Below are 25,822 nucleotides of genomic sequence, written 5' to 3' on the forward strand. Positions count from 1 at the left end.
TTTGAATAAACATGTTCTTTAAGAATACCCATGCATCACATGCTTTTTTGAATTTGATGATATTGGTAGCGATCTTGAACTGGTATTCATAAACCATGAGAGTATTTGAGCATTGTTAGCTTCCCAGTACTTCATTTTTCATTGATACTCTTGTATAGCTTTCTCTTTTTCTTTTTCGGTAAGAGCTTTTGATTTGGTCTCATTCTCTTCTTGTTAGCTTTAGTTGGGGTTCATTAATGGTTCTACTAATGACACCCCATAATTTTTTTCCTTTGACGTGGTTTTCCATGGCGGTAGCTCACATCAAGTAGTTGCTTTTGTTGAGCTTATAGGAGATGACAAGAAGAGGATTCTCTTTCACCTATGGTGAGAATCACGTTGAGGAAGAAGACTAGAAGATGATTACCACCACATGAAGGTCACGATCAATATGCTTTTCAAACACAAGAGCCCTAGGCTTTGAAACTATGTAATGAAACATGATGTGCACAAACACAATGCCAAGAAAGGGCTACAAACGTGAACAAGCACAAGAGGGCCTCTAATGGACCAATTACAATATCACAAAAGAGATACGCAAAAATAACAACTCACAAGAGAGCAACAATGTAAAAAATATAAATGTATTACTTCACAAAAAATGCTTAGAAAAGCATGATTGAATATAAGGGGAAAACCCTATTTATAACCAAACAAAAGGAAGAGTGGGGGCAGCCCAACTAGCTGTTGGGCTAGCCCCCAACAGTCAGCCCTACAGCTAGTTGGGCTGTACCCAACAGCCATAAACAAAAATATTAAAAAACATAAAATATAAAGTAAAAATATAAAGAAAGAAAAGACCAGCCCTATGGGCTGATCCCTATTACAATGTGAATTTACTGAAATACCCATCATGAGTGTTTCAGTTTACATAGACAGAAATAAATATTTATATATATGTATACACACATATATATTTATGTATGATCTATACAATATATTTTAACAATAAGCTCCTCCTAGGCCAAGCTCCTGAACTCGATTCTTGCTCCTATTCTGGTTTTCCTTAGTGCTCTTAAGCACAAAACACAATGGATCCAGACTTGTAGCGACTCTTACAACTCAAACTAGCCAAATTTGTCTAGGTACAACACAATACGCAAGCCCCTGATACAAACACAGCACACAGTTTACAGATACAAAATGACTGTACAGACTTTCACAACACCAAAACACCCCTCAAATGGACAAATCACCCTGGCACAAGGGGTTTCAATCCAAGGAGTATATTACAAACAATCTACAACCAAAAATGAAACAAAACACACAAGTAAAATAAGAGAAATGCGCTTGCGATGTTGCCTCTGTGATCAGCTGCACTCTGTTCTGGCAGAAATAGACAGTCACTGGAAAATGAAAAAAATAGCTGGCCAGCGGATTTGGCAAATTGCTCGTCCAAAGTCACCGCCGATGCTCAGTCCTGTGCAGATAGAGACTACACTGCACACTCACTGGAAAAGGTCTAAACTACCAGAAGACAGTAAATTCTCCCGCAGAACCCCTGGTCATTCTCAAAGTACACATCTTCCACTAACTCCAGGCAAAATTGTAGGGAAAACACATGAGTAATTCCAGAGAATTGCCTTCCCACAGTCGCATTCAGAATACAGTATACTCAGGCAGTGCCCGGTTGCTCTGCTTGCCGGAAAACAAGGCAAAGGTGATGAAAAATGGCAGAATTTTTCTGCAATAACCCCAATGTTCTTTCTAGGAAATTTAATTTAGAATCTGATGGTGCAATTTCCAGAGGAGACGAATGTGTGGATTTTTCCCAGAGCTCAAATCTCTCTCCCAAACTGAGGTTCAGAACAGAAACAGGAGTTTCAGGGAGTCACCAGATTCCGGAAGGAATTCTGGGCTACTCGACCGGAAACTCTCAGGCACAAGGGGGTCAAATAGGTTCTAAAGAGTCTAAAGAACACAGAAATGCAAAGAGTGCCAATGGATCTCACAGCAGATGGCTGGAACTGAGCCACGAAGTGGCCGGAAGTTCTGCTAGAACACCTGAATGACCGGTTAGCAGAGGAACGAGTAGATCGCTCAACTCTAGCTTCACACAAACGATTTACCAGGGATCTAAAGCTCAGACCTATAGATCTAGAGTAGATCTATAGTGCCGAAGCAGGAAATGATAGATCTCACGAGGGAAATGACCAGATTTTCTGTCTACTGCCGGCAGCTTTTCAGGCGACCAATCAGTGTGATCAAGTTATGATCTGAACTCCGATCTCCAAGAATTCACTATCTGATCATGCGTTAGCCTTCTCAGATCTTCAATTGTGATCAGATAATGCTCAGAATTGCTGGAGCACACTCAACAGAAACAAATCTCATGCTAGAGGGACGATCAGCTGAGCTTGATCTCTACTCTTGCTTAGGCCACATGAGCTACCGGATTTTGAGAATCCTGTGCCGGAGCACTTGCTAAAGGAGCTCAACAGCTAGGCTTGTTTCAAAACTCTCAAGGATGAGAGTGAAGTGAAGAAGAGATGAAGAAAGTAGGAGAGAAGTAGAAGAGGAAAGGCGATGGCTAGAGAGAATTAGAGCCAAGAGAGAAATTCAATTCATTCATCCATCATATTGAAAATGGCACCAACTTTGGTCTTATATAGGCCCATGGGCATATCTTGGATCCGAGTCTATAATGCATTCATTGAATTCCCTTAGTCCACATACACCTGAAATGCAAGAAAATTGAAATGCAAATACAAGAAAATCACTAAGGCACAAAGGGGCTAAGGTTGGAACCAACCGAGCCCACCCTAAGGCCATGCCCACAAGTGTTAGGCTAGCTGGGTCCTATCACCAGGTTCCCAAAGACCTTAGTGCATTGGGCTGTATCTCGTGTGTGTGTGTGTGTGTGTGTGTGTGTGTGTGTGTGTGTGTGATTCTAGGTTGCAGATTGTAATGGAAGTAAATAACCTCATGTCATGGTACATGGTCGCACCTTTTCTGTAAGAACTTTTACAATTCACACCTAAAATTTGTCAATAACTTTTCCCTTCGTGGACATAAGATCTTTAGGAAGTTTATTGATTAAAATCTGTTCAGTCATTGTAATTTTTTAATCTGACAAGAAAAATGAAAGGCACATCATGTGCCTTGCCACTGATTTCATTAACTAAATGTCACATGGGTGCGGGTGCGACACGGGTGCGGCGCAATTTTAAAAATTTTGGACACGGGGACTCGGCTATATATATCTATATTTTAAAAAAAAATATATATATATATATATATATATATATATAATAATATATCGTGTGTGCATATATGTGGATATTGGTCCTCTAAAGTTTGGCACCAGTATGAGTGTTTTTACAAACTTTGCAAATTGTACTTTTGCCCTTGCAGAAAGGGGGGTCCTGGGGCTCCCCCCGGCGTGGGTCCCGCTACGCGGTCAGCGGGCGGGGGTCCAGGAGGGGCTGACCCTGGCAGGCTTGGGGGGCAGCGCCCCCGACCAAATTTTTTCTTGGGCTTATGTTTGAGACTCAGGCTATATATATATATTTTAAAATATATAAAAAGATCATTTTTTTTTTGTTTTTTGCCCAAAAAATGGACATTTTTGGACTCAGTCAACGTTGACCGAGTCCAAAACAAGGATGGACTCGGCCTCGACTCGTTGACCGAGTCCGGGCCGTGTCGACTCGGGTGCGGCGCCTCCCTAGCCGAGTCCATGTGACATAGACTAAATTGGATGTGCATCATGGCTGACCCTGCTTGGATGGAGCAAGACTTTATGATGATGATGGTACTGTATCCTTGATTGTAACTTTGTTTATGTTTTTCCTTGTTTACAGTCACTTTTAAAGAGAACATCTTCTTTTTGAGGGTTTCAAACTCACCTGATATGCTTGAGATCCTACAAAGATTATGGTCACAGTTGCTCAAAACAAGAGACTTGCCTAAGTTCTTAAATGAAGAAGATGCAGTAAAACAGCTGTCTGACAGATTGACTAGGAGTCAACCACGACCTATGCTGGTGGTCTTGGATGATGTTTGGTCTGAGCCAGTCCTTGAGAAGCTTATTTTCAGAACTGCAGGTTTAAAAACTGTTGTCACATCAAGAACCAGATTTGAGCTATTTGATTCTACTTATTCCTTGGGAATGCTGAAAGAGATGGATGCCATGGATTTATTCTGTTACTCGGCTTGCATTCATGGCACTGCCTTCAAAAACGCATACAAAGAGCTTGTGGACCAGGTACTTCATTTACCATGCCACAGAGCTCAGATCCTGGATCTGTTTGACATGCGTGCATTTTGGATTCTGGTTATCTCTCTCTCTCTCATGAAAATAGGTTCAATTTAGGTGGGATTATGACAATTATAGGTGCAAATGGGTTGGACCATGCATGGACTGTAATTATATCCAGCTTTTATAGAGTTTGTCTGAATTTAGACCCGACCCAGGTAACATCATAAGGGCTTGAACTTGATCCAAATTTGACATTGTGATATAAGATAAAAAAGAATGGATTAAATTTGACTAATACCCATTGTTTTTTCAAGTAAAAATCTAAAATGGTCAGTTCAGTTTTGATCAGTCTGTGTTTCCATTTGGGTATGTTGAATTGGTCACAAAGAGAGATTTTCTGGTCTACCCTTTTCAGATTTTTATCAGTTATCTTCCTAAATTTTAGGAAGATAACCGAATTTAAACCACCCGTACTGATACACATAGCATCCTCGTAGCCTAAGTTCTTGCATTACCATGTCTTGAATTTTTTGGGGGTAACAAACATCAGTGAACTTGTGAACATCCCCATCACCCAGAAGCTGACCAGATTCTCAGAAACTGGAAATAAATGCATGCATAGTCGTGCATGATGTCTGTTGTGATGATCACCTTAGTACATTAGGCATGTGAATGAGTTTTTACTTTTTATGGCTGTCATTTATTGTTACTTCCAAAGCAGGGATTTGCATGACTGACTGTGAAATCACAGGTAGTGAAAGATTGTAAAGGCTTTCCACTTGCACTGGAAGTGATTGGGCACTCTCTAAGGCAGAAACCCCTGATAGTGTGGCAAACCACAGCACAAGCGCTTGGACAAGGAAAACAAATTTTCGATGATAATGTGGATCTTCTCAACTGCTTATCCACCACCCTGACTTTCTTGGACGATCAACTTCGTAAATGCTTTGCAGACTTAGGTTGCTTTCCTGAAGATAGAAAGGTTCCTGCGGTTTCCCTCATAGATATTTGGGTTGAACTGTATGGCCTAAGTGATGATGAAGCTTATGTTACTCTGCTTAAACTCTCCACCAGATATCTTGTTACACTTGTTGAGAGAACTAGGTAGGAAACTTGTAATTTAGTGTTGTAGTGTACTGAAGTTCGTTTCATTTCAGTTTATCTTACTGATGGCCAGATTCTCAATGATTTCAGAAATGCTGCTGCTGAGGATAGCATCTTCAATGACCTCTTTGTTTTTCAACATGATCTGCTGAGGGACTTGGCCATACACTCTAGCCAGTGTGCTCACATAAACCAAAATATTAGGCTGATTATGAACCAAAGAGAAGATGGGCTTCCTAATAGCTGGAAGCAACACAAAGATCAGCCTTTTCAGGCTCAGGTTGTTTCCATACATACTGGTAAAGATTATTATCACACACCTCATATGGAATGAGAGCTTTCTGTCTTTTTTTTATCTTTTAATGAATAAGATGCTGATTGGATCTCTGTGCAGGTGAGATGACTTCTTCAAGCTGGTTTCATATGAAACTTCCTTGTACTGAAGTCATGATCTTGAACTTCTCTGCTAAGTCTTATCAATTACCTCCATTTTTGGAGAAAATGGAAAAGCTGAAGGTTTTGATCATTGCAAATGACAGCTCAAATCCTGCAGAGCTGAGTGGGCTGGTCAATCTGGGTTCTCTGAAGAACCTTAGGAGAATCAGGTTAGAGAGGATATTAATATCCTCTCTTTCTGTGATTAAAGAGCCTTTGCAGGGCCTAAAAAAATTATCAATGTTCTTTTGTGAGATTGGAGAGGCTGATACTTGCTCCATTCTCAATATCCCAACCATCTTTCCAGAGCTCACTGACATTGAAATCGACTACTGCAATTTGGTACGTCTACCTCCCGGAATTTGTGAGATTGGCAAGCTCCAGAAGCTGAAGCTATCAAAATGCCCTGATCTAATTGAGCTACCAGAAATGATTGGGAAGTTGAGCAATTTAGAGGTCTTGAGCCTCCATGCATGTACGGAACTGGAAGCCTTGCCAGACTCTATATGTGAACTAAAAAGCCTAAGATTGTTAGATGTGTCCGACTGTTCGAACATCAATAGTTTCCCTGAAGGATTAGGCGAACTGGTTGGGTTGAGAAAGATCAACATGCGGTCTTGTTCACAAGTGCTGGAGCTGCCTGTATCAGTGAAGAAAATGAAATCTCTGAGGGAGGTTGTTTGTGATGAAGATACGGCAGCTTTATGGGAACCTTTTAGGGATGATCTCACCATGATGGAGTTGCATGTGGTCAAGGAGGATGTGAATCTGAATTTTCTCATGTAAATTTGGATGTACAAACGTTCACACTGTTTTGCTTCTCATGTTTGTTTCTTGAATACTCTCGGATGTTCAATTGTGCATGGACTCAGCTTCACTGTCTTGTATGTTTGTTTCTTTTGTTTAAAACTAATTATAAATGGAAATGGGACACACCGTTGAGATCGTTGTCCAGCATCTTGCACAATTGCATGATAGATTGGCAAGAATGGGCAAATAATTTGTGATTGTTACTGCAAATCCAGTGTTTGGATAAAAACGTAAAGGAGTTCCTGAAATTCTTGTTCTTCCGTGTTCCTGTACAATTCTGTGAAAGCACCCGATTTTTAGTGGATGGGTCTCTACGTTGAATAATTATTCACTTTTAAACTGCCAATCTGTCCAGTTTTTTGTTTTTTGTTTTGGTTTATAATCTTAAGAAACTGCACCCAGCACGAACGTGCTGGCTCAGCCTGCCATACCGATGATCCAAGGGTAGGACCCCTGCACCTGGGGCCTATGCTATGCGTTGGCTTGCACAGACGAGCAGCGCTCATGTGAATCGAATCCATCTGTTTAGTTGCATCCGAGTTTTTTGAAATTTCCTTGGGGTCGGCTGACTCGGCCCTCTGTGTTCGAACCCAAGACCCTTCGATTATAATATACCAATCCACGCAGCTGTCTAGGTATGATTGGAATTAACAAGTAGGAGCACCCTTGAGAATCTAGATTTTCGTGGGTGTTTTAATTTCTTACAAGATGGAATGCAGTCTATTTTTATAATCTTTAGACTTCTTTTAGGTTATGTTTGGGAGCCTTGAAATGGATGGAAACACGTTTTGTCAATGATGTTGAGAGATTGAGTTGCCAAAAACATCTGGTGTTGAAATATGGTGTTGGGACTGTCAACACCATTCCCTATCCATTGTTTCAGCAAAGCCACTGTTGCCAAACAGCAAGAGAGTATGAGAACATCGCAGAAACCACAACACAACCTCCTATTCAAGGCACCCAAACATAGCCTTACTGTTAATAAAAATCCATATCTCCTATCTTTGTGGATTTTTAGATGTTAGGATGGTTTTGGCTTTTAACCATCATTTGCCCAGAAGTTTATACTTTATATTACCGGTTAGCTTCCATCAGGAAAATATCCACCCGATAAATCTCGGTGCCCAATATATAAAAGGAATTAGAAACTCAATGTTACCAACGGGGGCTCTGCTTGTCCAGTAGGAGCAGTTAGTGCAAGTGCCAAGTTCAAAACCCAATGGGACAGTTGTATAACTGTTGGGGATCTGCCTAACCCCAACTTGCCTGTCAAAAAAAAAAAAAAAACTCGGTGTTCTAGATAGCGGTTACCTAACCGCTCTCTCCTGTTGTGGTGTCACTTGAAGATGTGAGCCCTTGAACATAATTTTGGATAGTGACCTACTGCAAGGCACATAAAATTACCACAACTCTTTGCTTGCTTTTTTAGTCTAACAAGAGACCTTGCCCGGTTTATGATTTTTTTGACTATTCATGTCGATGTAAATTGGAGTAGGGCATAAGTTAGCTGTCTGGTATCTATAATCAAATTTGGACATAGAAAGCTGGGGTTAGGCAGACCCCTACCAGTTATACAACCATATACCATTGGGATTCAAACTTGCAATGTCCCAACACAAGGTGAGGTGCACTAACTGCTCCTGCCAGACAAGCACCCCTGTTGGCAGGTACTGGAAACATTCCTTTTGAAAAATTCGCTGCACTTGTATTGTATAATTGAAATCTGATATAAAGCAACCGGACACTTAAGCCTCAAAACCATGGGGCCGAAAGAAAGAAAAAGATTGGTAAAGGATCTCTAAACCCATGCACAGCCTAGAATATCCAATCGTGTCCTGCCTTGTTAACCTGTCTCTACGACACAAACCTGGACACGCAGTGTGACCCTTCATGGTCAATCAGGCTGTCCTCAGAGTCTCAGACCCATATGATCTGCATTAAAAAGGTAATAGAAACAGAAACTAACAGACCTTGTCCTCACGTAGTTTCCAGAGTGATATCTTAACAAATTTGGACCACAAGGCCCATGTATTTTATAAATCAGCGGGCAGAGCCACCTGAAATTTCACAAGGTACCTGCCGGACGGGTCAAACAGTAGTCATAGATGCGTCCTCAGAAATCATGACGCTGAATCCACTGATTTTTGGCATTTAAACGTGGTCTCTGTTATGGCCTTAACCATCCTCTTAACAGAGGGTTCAGACAGCTAATTACCCTTAAAAAGCTTTCTTGTTTTATCCAATTTGTGGGTTTAGGTATGTCAAACCATCAGAGTTCAACGATAATTCAAAATTTTCAATCCCTTTAAATTACGACAACGCTTAAGATACATAACTAGAAAGAAGGTAGATACCCCCACCAAATAAAAAAAAGGAAAAAACTAATAACATTATAACCAAGGAGTTTCTAATGTTATTCTTACTTTTTATAAAGCAAACGATTTTTCGTTAAATGTCAGCAAATTGCATTCTGGGCCACACAAAATCCTTTGCATTCTGGGTAAGAGGAAATTTCTTGGTAGCTCGTATGAGAACTCATCAGCAATTGAATTTACAATAATTCTAAAGAGAAGTCCATACCAGATATATTCACAAATACTGCTACTAAACATTGTGATACTAGAACAATCAAGCTACATAAATACTGTCACAACAGAGAATACAATGCCACTGCAAACGAGTAAAAGATTGTTATAACATGTGCAGTTGAAGCTGTTAGCGGCCATTCCAAATATATGAAACAGCTCCTTGGCTATCAGTACATGGGCGTGCATCGAGTGAACCAAAAAAGGTATAGATTACAGTGATGAATGACTCGTACCCTCTAGATTTTGTTTCAAACACTTCAGTCCAAAAGAGCATCGTCACTACACAAGTTTCTGCAAGCCTGACGATTCCCAAGGCATAATCCGAATGCAAAATGAATACTTAGGCCTGCACCATTGATAAAATCAATATATAATCACATAGCATAGATGATCTCGCCACTGCTGTCGATGTCAAGGTCAGGGTCAGAGTCCAGATCATCCATTTCATCATCATCTAGGTCAAAAGATCCTGGGAGGAACTGGCCAAAGCGTGTCCCAAGTGCAGGGATCCTAGCTTCTCCTAGTATCTGCATGATCTCGTCCATACTCTGCGTCGGTTGGTCTGGCTCGTCAAAATTCATTGTGTTTTCTTGCATGAGATCAGCAGGAAGGTTCTTCAGAAACCATTCATGGTTCTGGATCTCAGGTATTGTAATTCTCTGAATAGCGAGAGTAATGAATAAAATTCAATAGAGAAGCTTATAGATTTTAGTTGTTCCAAGCAAAAAATCAGTGTTAGAATATATATATATATATATATATATATATATATATATATATATATATATATATATATATATATATATATATATATATATATATATTAGGTGGTAGCTGCTTACCACTTTTCTAGCCTACCAGAATTTTGAAGGGTTTTTCCATGTTTTCCTTAAATCTGACCGTACAGATGTGTTCTACATATTTGATTTTATAGGATCGTCGAATTCCAACACACAGGTAGGTTTTTATAAGATTTAAAAATTGAAAGTGTAAGATGTACATACATATTCAAGGCTTAAAAAATCATGTTTTTTTATCGAAAAAACATGATCGAAGTGTTGTTTCTTAGCAAATTGACCATGCCGAACCATCTGCAACACATCTGCGGGGTCAGATTTGCGAAAAACAACTTGAAAACACTTGTTTGCACGTGGTAGGCAGCTACCACTTTTCCTATATATATATATATATATATATATATATATATATATAGAGAGAGAGAGAGAGAGAGAGAGGATGATGCCTGAGCTTTTACTAACCGTAGCTGGAGTGGGGACAAAAATCCTCGAGATTAGGTTCTGGCACTCTGGAGAGATGTGAACATATTCTGGAATGGAGTATTGCACATTCACTATTCGCTGCCAGAAGCAACAAAACAATCGAGTTAATTAAAGAGATCTGTGGTAGCATTGACAACATGCTGCAACAACAAGACGTCGTCTGAGTACTAACCTGGATCGTCTTCTTAAAATTTTTAGGTTCTGCAGGATCTTCAAAAGGGTATGCCCCCACTAACATGACATATAGTGTTACTCCACAAGACCACACATCAGCAATCTGAGTAAGATCAGAATGATGTAGTAAAATAAGGAAAGGTACAGGTCATTTCTTCCCACAAATATGAAATATCACAGGTTAAAAACAGGGAAGGGTAAGAATACCATGAGAACCCAGAGAAATAAATACGTTGAAATACAATAAACCACTTAGAACAAACGGCAAACCAGATAGTTGGCAAACTACCCATGTTCAGCTCGAGAAGAGTCTGGCTTGAGGCTTCCAGCAAACAGAATGGGCTCTAAACTAAAATCAAGCTAGTTTGCTGAGAGCGCCAAACTTGATAATAAGGTTCTTTAAGAGTTGATAAGCTTGATATATATATATATATAGATAGATAGATAGATAGATAGATAGGAAAACCCATAACAGTGGTCAAGTAAATCATATCTGCCGCTGATCGCGCAAAGATCAGCAGTGGAGCATCATTTTTTCGCAAAAAGGCACATTTAGCGGTGGTTGCGACCACCACTAAATATGCTTTTTCTGCCTAGAGCATTAGCCGCGGTCGTGACCACCACTAATGCTCCAGATTTGCTATATATATATAGATAGATAGATAGATAGATAGAGAGAGAGAGAGAGAGAGAGAGAGAGAGCTTCCAAACCATTTATCTCTCAGGCCATCCTAGGCCTCTTTAAAAAACATACTTGTATGTGCTTTTCGTTTAATCCAAACTTGTATATGTGTTTATCATTGTTTATTCACCAAAAAACATGCTTTGGATTGAATAAATTTAACAAGAATTCATGATAAAGTTAATCAGTTTTTTGGTGCAATATGAACCATTGATTTTTTTTTAGTTAAAAACACATCTAAACATGAAAAATGTTTAAACTAACATATATTTTCTACTAAATAAGGCATAGTAGATATCACATCTATGGGTTTAGATTAAGTCTCTCTCTCTCTCTCTCTCTCTCTCTCTCTCTCTCTCTCTCTCTCTCTCTCTATATATATATATATATATATATATATATATATATATATATCAGTGTTATAAGTATTGTACCATATCATACGATACAATACATATTGTTACTTTGGGCCTAATCGATACGATACACACCTGTATCGAGATATGGGTGGGTATCATACCTATATCGGGTGTATCGTACGATACACCCCGATACATGGTGTATCTTATGATACACAATTAGTGCATTTCATGTTGCATTCGATTCTTTTTTTTTAATATATATAAGAAGACTCCTTAAGGTGAGTTTGTGTTCACTCCTAAAGAACTTGATCATGATTTAGGGCTTGATTTCTTGCAAGAAGAAAAAATCTTTATTTTTTTTAACTTAAAAAAAATTGGTTATGTAAAATTTTTAAGTATTGAGAAACACTTGGGGATTTTGTTTTTGTTTATATAAACAGGTACTGTTATGGATCTTATGACTTGTTAGCTTAGTGTTGTTTATTATGCAAGACATTCATAGCAACTCATGGAGACATAAATGCTTCATATGTGATTTTATGGATGTATTTTATGCAATTCATCATTGTTTCATGTGATATGATTTATTTAGAATTTTTGCCAACTTTTCTGATTTTTCTTGATTTTTTTAGAATTTTTGGATTTTTTTATTAAAAGTTTAAGATACTTTTACGATACGGTGATACTCTGGGCCCGACCAATACGGGTAACGATACAATACTTACAACCTTGATATATATAGCCCGTCCATTCGAGTAGAAATAGCCGTTCCTTCACATTTTCTTGATTTTTGTGTGAATCAAGCCTTATAGATATGATACATATGGTTTTTTTAGTTAAAAACAAGCTTTAGATCAATGTTGTATCGTAACATATCATACGATAAGGTATGATACATATTGTAACTATGGCCTAACTCGATACAATACACACTCATATTGCGATACGAGTGTGTATCATATCCATATCGGTTGTATCGTACAACACAACCTTGTATCATACTATAAGGGTGTAGCATACAATATGTGTCTGGCGTTAAGGGCCAAAACTTAATTTTTTTATTTTTTTTTGTTTTAAAGACTTCTTTAGGGCCGATTCTCTCATTTGTTTAGAGGCCTTTAGAGCAAAACCCACACACCCTAAGAGGCGTGAGAGCGATTTGGGTGCTCATTCGTGCGTAAGGAAGATAATTTTTGCCGATTTCTCATGTAAGAGTGCATTTTTATCATTTTTGTGGATTCATGCATGAAGTTGTTGACAATCACTATACCTTTGGTCTATGTCAACTAGGTACAGGTGCGGGTGCTAGTACGGGTGCAGGTATGGAGGGTACAATTATATATATTAAATATCACATAAATACAAAATAAACTGAATATAATCTAAACATATATGCTATATCTAAAATATATATTATATACTGAAAATATAAAGTTATAATCTGAAAATATAATTATTAATTATTAATTAAATACAAACTTGCATGTACGAAGGGTAGAATGGCATGTCCGGGTGTCGACACGGGGATACACGTGTCGACACGAGTTCAGAGGACAAAATGGAGTGTTTGGGTACCATAGCCTTTGGTGAAGGTGCTTTGATTGGTTGACAGTGAAGTCAAACCAACTATGGGTTATCTCTATGAGGCCATGGATAAAGAAAAAGAAGTCATTAGAGATTATTTTAAAGTATGCATCATGTGGCATGTTCTTAATTACAAGATATTTAATATTTTGCATTGTTCTTGTGAGATATGCATGCAATATTATCTATATTAGTTGATGTTTAACGATGTCTTATGCAGCTCATAAAGACATAAATGCTTTGTATGTGATTTAATGGTTGTATTTTATGCAATTCATCATTGTTTCATGTGTTATAATTTTTTTTAGAAATTTTGCTAATTTTTTCTGATTTTTCTTGAGGTTTTTTAGATTTTTTTATTGAAAATTGTAATTTTTTACGATACGCTACGATACATATCTAACTTTGGGCTCAACCTACAAACTTGCTTTAGACCATCAAATCACGTTGTATAAGCAGACTTTTTTTTAGGACTGCAAGATTTAATGGTCCACAATGCGCCAAATTTCATGATTGACAAAATCACGTTTTTATGTTAAAACTGCTCAATACAAAGTGTGTTCCTTAATAAATGAACCAGGCTGAATACATCTGTGGAGTTAGATTCATAAAATAAAACTTTCACCTATGAGATTCAGCTAGAGAGTACGGTACCCTAGAGTGTAGCCAGAAACAGACACTATTCTGCCTCTTACACCATAGCTCAAGGGTTCAAATCCTACCATTCATTATCTTCATGTTTCTAAATAAAAATTTAAACAAGCTTAATCAAGCTGAAATTGATCCAGGCTCAGGGGTTAACTGCCAAACTCAAGCAGGTAGAGTTGAGTTCACGTACAGCCTACTTGGAACTGCATTTCTCAGTTGTTGAATTACTGGGGCTTGAACCAAGTTATTCTAACAAAACACCTTTTCAGTTTGAAGTTGCTCCTTTAAACACCCAAAACCACTTAACATAATGAATCTATTCTCCATGAGCCACAGAATAGTGTCTATTAATAGGAGAGAGAGAGAGAGAGAGAGAGAGAGAGAGAGAGAGAGAGCCTATTACACCTAAAACCATCCCACTTGTCCTAGGGTTTCAGTATATCCAAGCATCATATGGAAGACTCGGGTGGACATTTTCCTAATTCCCATCATGCCTTCTGCTTTTTTTATGAATGACATCATCACCAAGCCAAACTGAAACCATAGGCAGAGTTGCTTTCCTTGATGTATCTATGTATGACCAATCTCCACTATTAGCAACGTAAAACAGTATGAAGTCCCAATGGCCATTCCGAAAAATAAATGTTCAACCCTTAGATTGTGCAGTCCCAAATAGAATCAGTAATCTTTATTTGACTTCCTTTTTTCAAGAATAAATACAGTTTGAACTAAATCCAAAGCCCACACCATATCTTAATTATTTCTTGTTCAATCCATCACTTGAAAGTGCCAAATACTAACATCTTGAACACATGACATCCTTATGGATCATCCTTAACTCTTCATGTCTTTAAGTTTGTAATGAACACTGTAGGAAGAGTGACTTGGTTGCTTGGACAGGTTAGATCAGCCAAAACCTTTATAGAAGGAGATTTCATAAAAACAAAAGAACAATACTAAAGACATATAAGAATTTCTAACATGTGGATGGCTTAAAATATCACATTGCTGGAAGGTCCTTTAATTTAGTTTATACTTAGTGGCCTAGTCAACATGAAAGCATAACGTTCATCCCAAGATGATCCTCTGAAGCATGCCATCAGAATAGTAATGCATCCCTTAGAATAAATCAGTAAGGAAATTCAATGTAAATTGTTGGACATTGATGCTCACAGATGCAAACGATGTTGTATCGCAACATTGTACGATACGGTACAATACATATCACTACTATGGGAAATAACGATATGACACACTCGTATCGCGATACGAGTGTGTATCATACGATACAACTTTACATCGTACTTTAAAAAGGGTTGGATCATTTTTTTTAAAGACCTATTGAGAGCCGACTCCCTCATTTGTGTAGAGGCCATTAAAGGGGTATCCACACACCCTAGGAGTCGTGAGAACAATTTGAGGCTCAATTTGTGCACAAGGGAGAGGGTTTTTGCAGTTGGTTCTAGTAAGAGTGCATTTCCATCATTTTTCACTCAAAGAAGTGGATTAAGGTAAAAAATATCATGTCACCCTAGGAGTCGTGAGAGTGATTTGGGTGTTGGCCCATTAGTTTAGGGTTATCAGCTTAAGTCACAAACCTTCAAGACCTTTGAAATTTTGAATCAATAATTACATGTCGGTGGGAGCGATATGGGTGTTGGCCCATTGGTTTAGGGTTATCAGATTAAGTCACAGACCTTCAAGACCTTTGAAATTTTGAATCAATAATTCCATGTCGGCGGGAGATTGAGACTAGTGTGACAAAAGAACACCCTCTAGTTGAGCAGGTTCCTCCAAATTATTATCCATTTCAAGAAATACATAATATGTGCAGTTAGAGAGTCTTGTTATAGTAGGGCAAATGATTTATATACAGTAAGGGCCTATAGAATGTGGATTGGGTGAATGGTTAGATCTCACGGGCTTCCTTTTTCAACATGTCTTGTAGTCTCTAATAAGCTAGGTTTGACTATGGGTACCAGGTTTATGGTAGGAACCATGAGAACCTGCCATCCCAGAAAAAATCATATTAATAAATAAAATAAAAAAACGTAAGGAAGTTGAAAGCATCATCCGAGTCCTCTCATCTGAGTAGCCAGTTAACCATAAGAGGATTTACACCAAGATGCAGGACAGAGTCTTCCAATTGGAAACACAATAAAGGAGAACTTCTTTTCCATAATTACCTTGCAGCCTCTTCTTTCCCGCATGTTAAAAAAGATTAAGTTATGGATTAACCAAGATATCTGCCAGATTGGGCATCCTCCTATCACGTAAAGGTAAGATGTGGATGGCATTTGGAGATGCTATTATCAGATTGGTGGGGACCTTTTTAGGAAGTCAGCGCTATAAATAAACAATAAGTGCATTGAATCACCGTTTTACAAACCAAGCCATTTTGATGTCTAGCTTGGACACCTAACCTCAAGACAAACCTTCCTGAGACCACGTCAAATTTGCACGAACAGTAGGATCAAAGATTTGCACGGGTGTTACACATTATTAGACTCAGCAGTTAGCTTATTTTATCCAGTATCTTTCCTCTCCCTCCTCTTGCATGGTTATACCCTCTGTCTCTCCCCAACACAACTACTGGAATTCTTTTTTCTTCACCTCAATATTGTTTCGTCTTGTTAGCTTCAAAAAAGGTAATAGCCATCATTGTCAACACGAGACAGAAATTAATTGGAAGAATATTAGAGAATTCCTTTATTTTGCAAACAAGCACCAATGTCCATTTTTCTCATTAGTTTGGCATTTTGTTTCATTTCAACATTTTCTCAAAAGATTTGGTCAACCAGAGCCCCCACTTCTTCCCTATTAAATCTCCTCTCTTAGTTTGAAAGAATTCATAATTCTCTTAGCTTCATGGACACTTATGCATTCATAGACCACAGAAAACCTTTAACAATGGATTTATGTGGTATATGTAAAAATGATTCTTGTTTTTCCCATTCTACAAGTGGTCAAATGCCTAGACAAAAAAAGGAAAAAAATAATCAAGCTTTTAAAGTTAGAAAGGGACAAGTTTTGCTAATAAAAAGGAGAAAATATGCTGAAATTAACATAGAAAAGCATAGAGCACATGATACTTATAAAGGAAAAGCACCAGAATAACAAGACAGAGTAGGTAGCAGAGCCATCCAAATAAATTGCAAATATGAACTATAGAAATTGTACTCTTGAAACTGGACTAGACATTATCCATCAACTCAAGCATACATGGGACTAGCACAATGCACAAATTAATTTAGCATGAAATGGAAGTTTCTCACACAAATTGTGCCAAAAGCCACAATAACAATAATAGCAGCAGAAGCAGTAACAATTTTTTGTCGTTATTGGTACCCTTGCAAAGGGCCCAAAGGATGCTTATCTTACCTTTCCGTCATATTCCTTGTTCAGTAGCACTTCTGGTGCAATGTATGCAGGAGTACCAACAGTAGACTTTGGTTGTGAGTGCAGCAGAGAGGACTGAAAAGAATTCCAAAATTACCCAAGATTAGAATGACCAAGAATGAATATCACAGGCTCTTGAGCATCACTCACAAATTATAGTCATTGATGCTTCCACTTGCATAAAAGTTGTCTTTTGGCAAAACAGGGAAATCTCCACTATGGTTAATAAGATAGAAACAGTAATTTTTGGCATAGCAAGATTCTTGAATGGATGAAAACAATTTTAAAAGAGGATATCATATTGCCCGCTAAGGCAGAGGCAAAGGCAGGCAATGTAAGTGTAGATATGCATGGTACATGCATGTTGAAACAAAGCTTCCAACATATACATGCCAACCATGTAGCCATATCACAAAAACAAGAATAATTTTGGATACAGCATTTTTACCTTTGAATAGCCAAAGTCGCAAATCTTCAGACGAGGAGCCGAACTCCCATCTAAAAGCGTGTTTTCGAGTTTCAGGTCGCGGTGACAAACTTGCTTCATGACATAAAAGAGGAAAGGTTTACATCATCAGTAATACACTAACAAATAACAGGACGATATTGTTGGACCAAAATAACATTGAAGAAGAATGAATAAGTACCATAGAGTGACAGTAACTAACGCCTGAAATTAGTTGCTGAAAGAAGAAACGTGCCTGCACAGACAACAGAATTTAACAGCACATGAACCAAACAGAAGAACAAGAGCGTCCAGACATATATTAACCAACCTCATCCTCACTGAAGCGACCTGCATTACAAATGCGGTCAAAAAGCTCCCCACCAGCTGCATATTCCATGACGATCGCCAAGTGTGTTGGAGTCAATATAACCTATACAATTCACAACGAGAGAGAGAGAGAGTCATCAGCATACTTCCTTCCAAAGAAGAAGCAGGAACCCATAGTGAGTCAAACAAACCTCTTTGAACCTCACGATGTTAGGATGCCTCAACGATCTATGATTAATAATTTCTCTCCGTACATTTTCATTAATCTGTTGCAGAAAACACAACATGGTAAGAAGAAGAAAAGAGTACTTTCCGAAACAAAATCGCTAGCGAGGCAACACAAACTGCAATTGCAGGGCTCTTTATGAATCTCTGAAAATAAACCAATCTATTTGTTGTCAACACAGATTAAACTCTGATCGTCCCTTCTGCACAAAAATTGGCTTGAAATCATCGAAAACTAAATCAGCTTGCTGAAATATACGAGATCGAAACTTCAACATCACAACGGATGATGACAACAAAGCATATTTTGCACGCCTTTTTGCACGTCTAGTTACTAATTTTACAATTAGTTTGAAGGAAAAGCAAAATTAGATAAACCAACAAAGCTCAGACAAAATAAAAGCAACTTTATCAAAACATAACTAAATTAATTACAAAAAGAAAACTTCTGAAGAAGAAGCTAACCAAATCGCTCAACCGAATTCGATGGGGAAAATACAGAAAGTACACAAGTGGGAAGAAAGATCGGAGAATCAGAAAAGAGAGAAAGTCGGAAGGGAAGTACCTTCTCTCCGCGCTCGAAATACTTGACGGCCACGAGTTCCTTTGTCTGCTTGTCCCTCATCAGCCTCGCAATGCCAAAATTTCCCGAGCCGATGTCCCGGACGAGCTCGTACCGATCGCTGTCGTGCATTATCGGCAAGTCCATGCCGGGGCCGACGGTAATTGCGGACCGATCCATGTCTCCGGATGCCTGGAGGAGGAAACGACCCTCGCCCGAACTCCCTTCACATTATCCGACAAATTACGCCGGAGAACCCCACAGGAAAGAGCCGATTCCGGCCGAACGTGACCCCTCGCGGATGCAGAGAAGGAGCGGACGAACACGGGCGAAGCAAACAGGAACCGCTCGGATCTGATCCGCGAATTCTCACCGGTGAAAACGATCTCTCCCTCTGATCTAGGGCACAAAAATCAGGGCTTCTCGAGCGAGCGAGAGAGAGGACTCGTGAACTGCCTTAACCAGAGAGACAGAGAGAGAGAGTCTTAATTTCTCAATGGATTAACCTGCATCCGATTACCGCCGGTTGACCACACCACACCGCTAGCGGTGCCACCGCCACGTCATCGGGTTTACGGGTTTAGCCGGTTGTTGCCGGTGGACCATTGCTGCCCGCCTTTCTAGATGGCTGGCCGGAGGGGTTCCGGACCTTCCGGTTACTTAAATGGCCATTTTGTCCTTCTCTTTTTGCAGATCGACTGTGGTATCCTCGTGAAGGGAGGGCCCACGGTGCTCTGAAATTTGGCCGTTTTGTGGAAACCAACAAAACGGGATCATCCAAGTTCGAGGTTATTGGCGGGCGTAAAAAATCTGCCTTTTTCTAAAGTGACGAAAATACCCTTAGAGATTTATGGAAATACGAGGAAGTGGGGCGGTGGCCGGTAACGGTTAAAAAGTCACATGCAAACCCCCAATCAGATGATCCGTGCTGCTGCTTTTTGGGGAGCAGCATTTGATGTGGCTGTTCATGGAAGGTGAAACAGTGGCATTTTGGTCATTTAAGGAAATTTACTTTGGTAATTTTCCCTAAGGGTAAAACAATCCCTTCTTATGTTCTCCGTGTGCCAAAATCTGTGGTTGTATTCAATTATTCAGATTATTGTCGATATAATTGCTTCATATCTGTAATTATATACTTCTTTAAATTTAGACAAACCATGATAAAACAGTAAGAGGATATTGGTGGCCTTTTCCCGGTTTGATGATTAAAGTGCTTTTTTTTCTATAGAAATGACCAGAGACACGAGATCTCTCTAAGCTAGTGGGTTCTCCTATGCTTGAATTAAAGCATATTCCATAAATATAATTCTTAAAAACTAAATCAATATAATATTTTTCAAGAGGTGGGTGGTGGTGGTGATGATGGTGAGATGGATGGTGGTGGTGGTGAGATGGTGAGAAGGATTCTAATCACTATTTTCTCTTGGTAGGTCTTCCATTAAAGAATGTATCTTATCAAAAAGTAAACTTTTTAGAAAATTTCTTTGAGAGAGAATTTTTTTCTTATTTGGAAGGGTCGAAAAAACCGTACCAAATTTTCACTTTGTATAACTTTTTCTACGTCTTTCTCACTTTCAAACGTCCCCTCAAGAGTACGTTGTATTGTATAAAAACGTGTACTCCAAATCCAATAATCGTAACCTTTGGTCATGTTCATTTTAAGTAATCAGTGAGTTATGGTTTCTTTTCTCATGCTAAAAATCGCAATGTCGCAAAGTCATGGCGACAAGCGAGTAGATTGCTTTACAATTGACTATTTTGCTATTAGAGTAATTTACATTTGCGTGCCTAAGCATGATAGAATTTATGATTAGCCACTCCACGTTTTAAATATTTAAAGAAAAAGCTTCACATTTTAAAAAATTGATTAGGCTTTTTGTGTGTGGTTTCAAAGAGGGGTGGCAATTTCTGACATGACCTGCCAACCCGCTTCTTAGCCTGCTTCGGGTTTGGCTTAAATGGGTTCATGTCGTAAACGGGTCGACCCTCCTAACCTGTTTATTAAACGGGTCGGGTTCGTGTTAGGGGTATGCCAACCCGCCAACCCGTTTAATAAATGGGTTAGGTAGGCGGGTCAACCCGTTTACCCAAACCCAACCCGCCAACCCGCCCGCTAACCAACGTACCAACCCGCCAACCCGTAAACTTTTCAATGTAAAACCCTGAACCTGACCCGCCAACCCGCCCGCTAACCCGCCAACCCATTTACCTGACCCGACCCGTTTATTAAACGGGTTAACCGTGTCGTGTCGGGTTACCCGTTTAATAAATGGGTCGGGTTCGTGTTTGCCACAGTCAACCCGTTTAATAAACGGGTTGGGTTCGTGTTGAGGTATGCTGACCTGCCAACCCGTCGACACAACCCGCCAACCCGACCCGATTGCCACCCCTAGTTTTAAACAACCCAAAGAAACTACATCCGGCACGAAGACCTGATTGCGCTGGCTCAACCTGCCATACATATGATCACCTTGCCGGCCGCATAGTGTGTTGCCTAAATTCCTTAGTAAGATCACAGTTTTATACCCATAATTGACATGTTTTACCAGGCCTCACTATGCAGGTCCACAATGGAGGAGAACCATTCTGCTGGAATATGAGGCACTTAACCACTGAGATCTAATCAGGTCCAAGGAACCTTGGATGGAAAAGCATTCAAAGACCCAAATGGCATCAAAGAAAAGATGTTCCAAACAGATTCTGACCATTCATTTTGCAATTCTGCTGGTCTAAAAGGATGACATGATGGAAAAGGCTTCGTGAGGAACACCTAGGTAGGGGACCTTTTCCTCTTGTTGCTTTGTGAGTGTCTCTCATCTTGGTGATGAATGGCATCTTCCATCCAAGATCCCTTGTGGCTGATCATCACTCTTTTATCAACCATCATCAATGGTCCCATTTACAAGGGACTCAGATATGGTAAAAACACATTACACACTTTGAGTGTGCTGCTGCACCAGATTATTGCCCTCTATTTCTAGCTTACAGGCTGTCGAGCTCAGCAAAAGGTGAAGGAAAGATTAGGTGTGGCAGCACAGTAAAGTGTACTATATGATTGCACCTGATCTGTCGTCCCTTTCTTTACAAGGCCCAAAAGGTGGTGATGCCATTAGCCACACAACTCAAAACCATTTACTGCTGCTGCTGCGTGGACCACGGTGTCTGTGCACTATTAATAAGTGACCCTGAAAGCACGCAAGCACATATGTCAGCGTCTATTTAACACATAAATGAGTGCACCTTCAGGAGTTGGGATGAGTCCATGACCACGAGGCAGCGGTATGATGATTCGAGCTCCCTCATTTTAATAAGCTGGGTTGCATATGCAGGAGTGACGTACACATTTTGCTTTGGCAGGCCACACACAGGTTGGGGGTGCTCGTGGGATTAGACCCGAGATCTCTCTGAGCTCGCGGCTGCGTCTTTATCCCTCAATTGAATTTAGACTCGGTGTCCACCACAATATTTCATGGTGTGCCAGAGTACTGACATGTTTTGTGATACAAATTTACAGTCCTATCCGTGTGAAGAATTTGTTAAGATTTAGATTTTTTAAAGATAGTCTAAAAAATCAACAGTGTATAAAGCATTTTTATCAAAACAGTACAATCTAAAGCATATATATATATATATATATATATATATATATATATAGAGAGAGAGAGAGAGAGAGAGAGAGAGAGAGTAATGGGTCCGTGCTAAACCCATTTGGTGTTAAACTGCATGATAAATGGGTTTTTCAGCTTCTCAGGTGTTTTTTTATGCTGTTTCGGCCCTATAAATGTGTTGGGTATAATCAATTTACTAAGAATCCACACTCGGATCATGTGTTTTCGATGAAAAAAATGATGTTTGGAACCTCAAAAATTTACAAAGATTTTGGACAATTGATTTACAAAGATTTACAAAGATATATATATGTGTGTGTGTGTGTGTGTTGGTTGTGGGGGTAATATTCGGTACCTTTGAAGTCACTAAATTATATGAAACTATTGAGCTGAAAATCATATGTTTTGGTTTTCTTTCGTAAATTAAATCTTATGAATGTGATCCACAATGTTTGTTTAGTGAAAAATGCCTTTTGAATCACATGATTATGACACATAAGCAGATTTTTAAAGGCTTAAAAAATGATAAATCTACGATACACTAAAATTTCATTACTCAAAATTATATTTTTAGATCAAAATAATACTATCCAAGGTTTGACCCTTATCAAACAAATGTTGTTGACCACATCTATGTCGTTAGATTGAGTTGATAAAGCTTGAACCTATGATTTTCAGCTTAATAGTTTCATATAATATTAACTATATATATATAACTCAGTAGAATATGAAAACTGAAAATATAAGAACTACCGTGTGAACTATGATTTTCATAGATTTATTATTCTTTTCTCTTAAATCTAACTGTACGGTTGTGATCAATATTATTGGTTTTATAAGGACCAGATCTTGAATCATCTGATTATGATGCATAAATGAGATTTTTTTAAGGATTTAAAATCAACGGCTCATAATCTTCAAAAATATTCAAGCATTCAAAAATCTTTTTTTTTCAAAAATACACTATCCAAATTCCTAGCAAATTTACCATGTCAAATGCTTCTACATGGTTAGATTTGCAAAAAAAGCATCGGAAGTGTCTATATTTCTAGTTCTTATATTCTAGTGACATCTATCTATATATATATATATATATATATATATATATATATATATATATATATATATATATATATATATATATATGTGTGTGTGTGTGTGTGTGTGTGTGTGTGTGTGGATAATATTTTGGTAGTGGTGACATAAGGTAGAAAAGGCTCTTTTTAATTTTTTTTCTAATTTTTGAACTATATAGATGTGATCTACAAGTCTTTTTAGTGAGAATCGACACTTAGATAGTCTGATTACAATAAATAGGTAGGTTTTTATAAAGCTTCAAGAATCAAGGGCCGACAATGTGTGACATTTCTCAAGTCATAAAATCATGTTTTTTCATTAAAAAAAATCTGATCCAAGAGCTGGTTCTTACTATTTTGAACATGATGAATCCATCCATGAATTCAGATTGGATTAAAACAACCTGCATCATAAAGATCTAGAGGCGTTTGTATGTAATGACACCATATATATATATATATATATATATATATATATATATATATATATATATATATATATATATATATATATATATATATATATATATATAAGAGCAATGAGGGACAATGATGCACAAAAATATTTAGCTTTATAAACTTTGTTTAAATGACATATAGCTAGGTTAAACTTGGTTTGAATGTCTTTTAAAATATTGTTAAACCATTGTCATACTACCCCATCACACACGAGAGAGAGAGAGAGAGAGAGAGAGAGAGAGAGGTTAATCTAATCTAAATTCTAAAGTCTTCATGTTATCAATATGATAGGATTTTCCTACTCTCTCTTGAACTTAATAATAGTTCAAGTATGTCGCAAAGTTAACCAAATTATAGATAATTTTTCAAGTAAGAAGAGAAAGAGAATACGTGTGTTGTGTCCACGCGCATGTGCAACCTGTTCGTAAGGATGGGCTATTTCTAGTATAATAATAATAATAATAATAATAATAATAATAATAATAATAATAATAATATTATTATTATTATTATTATTATTATTATTATTATTAAGTTTTCACTTAGCAGTTGAGCCACTGTAAGTGATGGGCTGCAGTGAGCCACTTATGAGACCCAACCGTGATAAAGCGACAGCTCCATGCGCTACCAGGATTCGATCTTGGGCCTTCAGATGTGCTTTAAAGTTTCAAAGTGTGACCCTTTGGTTGTGGCAGATGCAAGATTCTCTAGGGCAACGAGTGGCATAGACTGCCCGTTAAATCGTGAGAAGCAAATAATAAGTAGAAATGGAAACAAGTAGGATAAAAGAGCATTTAAAAGTTACGTTTTTGCTTAAACACCCTGTGAAGCCTTTGAAATTTACATCAAAAACTTGATTTCTGAAGTATGGTATAAAGATTCCAACATAAAATAGTATATTACCAATATTAAAGAATTTCAATATCATAGTTGAAGAAACAATTTTTTCCTTTTTCGAAAGCAAGTTTCTCATAAAAAATGTTGGAAGCATAGAAAAATGTGTTTAGTCTCAAACTATCTTGTCCTAGTGAACTTCATGAGAAGCAAGTTTTAAATGCTTTTGACAACTATACATGTGTGTGTGTGTGCGCGCATAGTTAGCAAAACCCCTTCTAGAACACGTTCCTTGCAATAAAACTTTGAAAATGGAAAAACAATTCAAACTCCGCAAAAACATGTGTTCTTTTGAGATAAGTGTTTTAGAACACGAAAACTCATATTCAAGTAAAATATTAAAAAAAAAACTTAGTTACTGATCCAATTGGATCAGATCTTGGGTTTAGATCATAATTAATGATTCTTGAATCACATTGTTCTTATATCCTAACTTGTTTCTCATAGAAAAATCTCATATATATGCCTGTTTTTTTTTTGTACCTTGTTTTGTAAAATTAAAACCGAATTAAGCTTGTATGTATTGTTTGCCATTCACTCTTTTCTGTCATTGTTTTCAGCCGTCTTTTTAAATATGATACCTTTCAAATAACACATTCAGTATTTAACAATTGTCGTTTGACGTATTGCTAACTATATGTGTTGTGTGCACATGGTTATATGAAATAAGTTCCAAGAGAATTCCTCTTATGAGGGGCAATGAATCTCCATAACCTATACTTATTTTTTGAAAGGCAAACTGGGGTTAGACCAACCCCTACCAGTTATACCACTATACCATTGAGATTTGAACTTGTAACGTCCTAACAACACAGGTGGCGTGCACTAGCTGCTCCTGCCAGACAAGTGGAGCCTCCGGTTGGTCATAACCTATACTTTTGGAAGACAATAATCTTCTAAATTTGACATAAGGATCG

General features: G+C 38.2%; 2 protein-coding genes across 8 annotated transcripts in view; one reads left to right on the forward strand and one right to left on the reverse strand.

Annotated features, from left to right (window-relative positions):
• Nucleotides 1-6,705, forward strand: part of LOC149841834 (putative disease resistance protein At5g47280) — a 52,350-nt gene extending 45,645 nt beyond the window's left edge. For all 7 annotated transcript variants that reach the window (XM_089998717.1, XM_089998716.1, XM_089998722.1 and 4 more), the window contains exons 3-6: nucleotides 3,843-4,246; nucleotides 4,992-5,344; nucleotides 5,435-5,643; nucleotides 5,739-6,705. In XM_089998717.1, coding sequence (XP_089854843.1) covers nucleotides 3,843-4,246; nucleotides 4,992-5,344; nucleotides 5,435-5,643; nucleotides 5,739-6,565 — 1,793 coding nt within the window. In that variant the 3' untranslated portion in view covers nucleotides 6,566-6,705. The remainder of the gene's footprint in view (nucleotides 1-3,842; nucleotides 4,247-4,991; nucleotides 5,345-5,434; nucleotides 5,644-5,738) is intronic.
• Nucleotides 6,706-9,144: 2,439 nt separating this feature from the next.
• Nucleotides 9,145-19,366, reverse strand: LOC149841835 (serine/threonine-protein kinase SAPK10-like). Its single transcript, XM_089998715.1, has 9 exons — nucleotides 18,872-19,366; nucleotides 18,273-18,347; nucleotides 18,083-18,184; nucleotides 17,954-18,007; nucleotides 17,755-17,847; nucleotides 17,289-17,381; nucleotides 10,630-10,734; nucleotides 10,437-10,535; nucleotides 9,145-9,836 (listed from the first exon to the last, which is right to left on the reverse strand). The coding sequence occupies exons 1-9, from the start codon at nucleotides 19,046-19,048 to the stop codon at nucleotides 9,552-9,554; spliced, it is 1,083 nt and encodes a 360-aa protein (XP_089854841.1). The 5' UTR covers nucleotides 19,049-19,366; the 3' UTR covers nucleotides 9,145-9,551.
• Nucleotides 19,367-25,822: the final 6,456 nt, after the last annotated feature.

This window comes from Nuphar pumila, chromosome 3, assembly GCF_984573655.1.
Source record: "Nuphar pumila chromosome 3, dmNupPumi1.hap1.1, whole genome shotgun sequence".
Taxonomy (NCBI): Eukaryota; Viridiplantae; Streptophyta; class Magnoliopsida; order Nymphaeales; family Nymphaeaceae; genus Nuphar; species Nuphar pumila.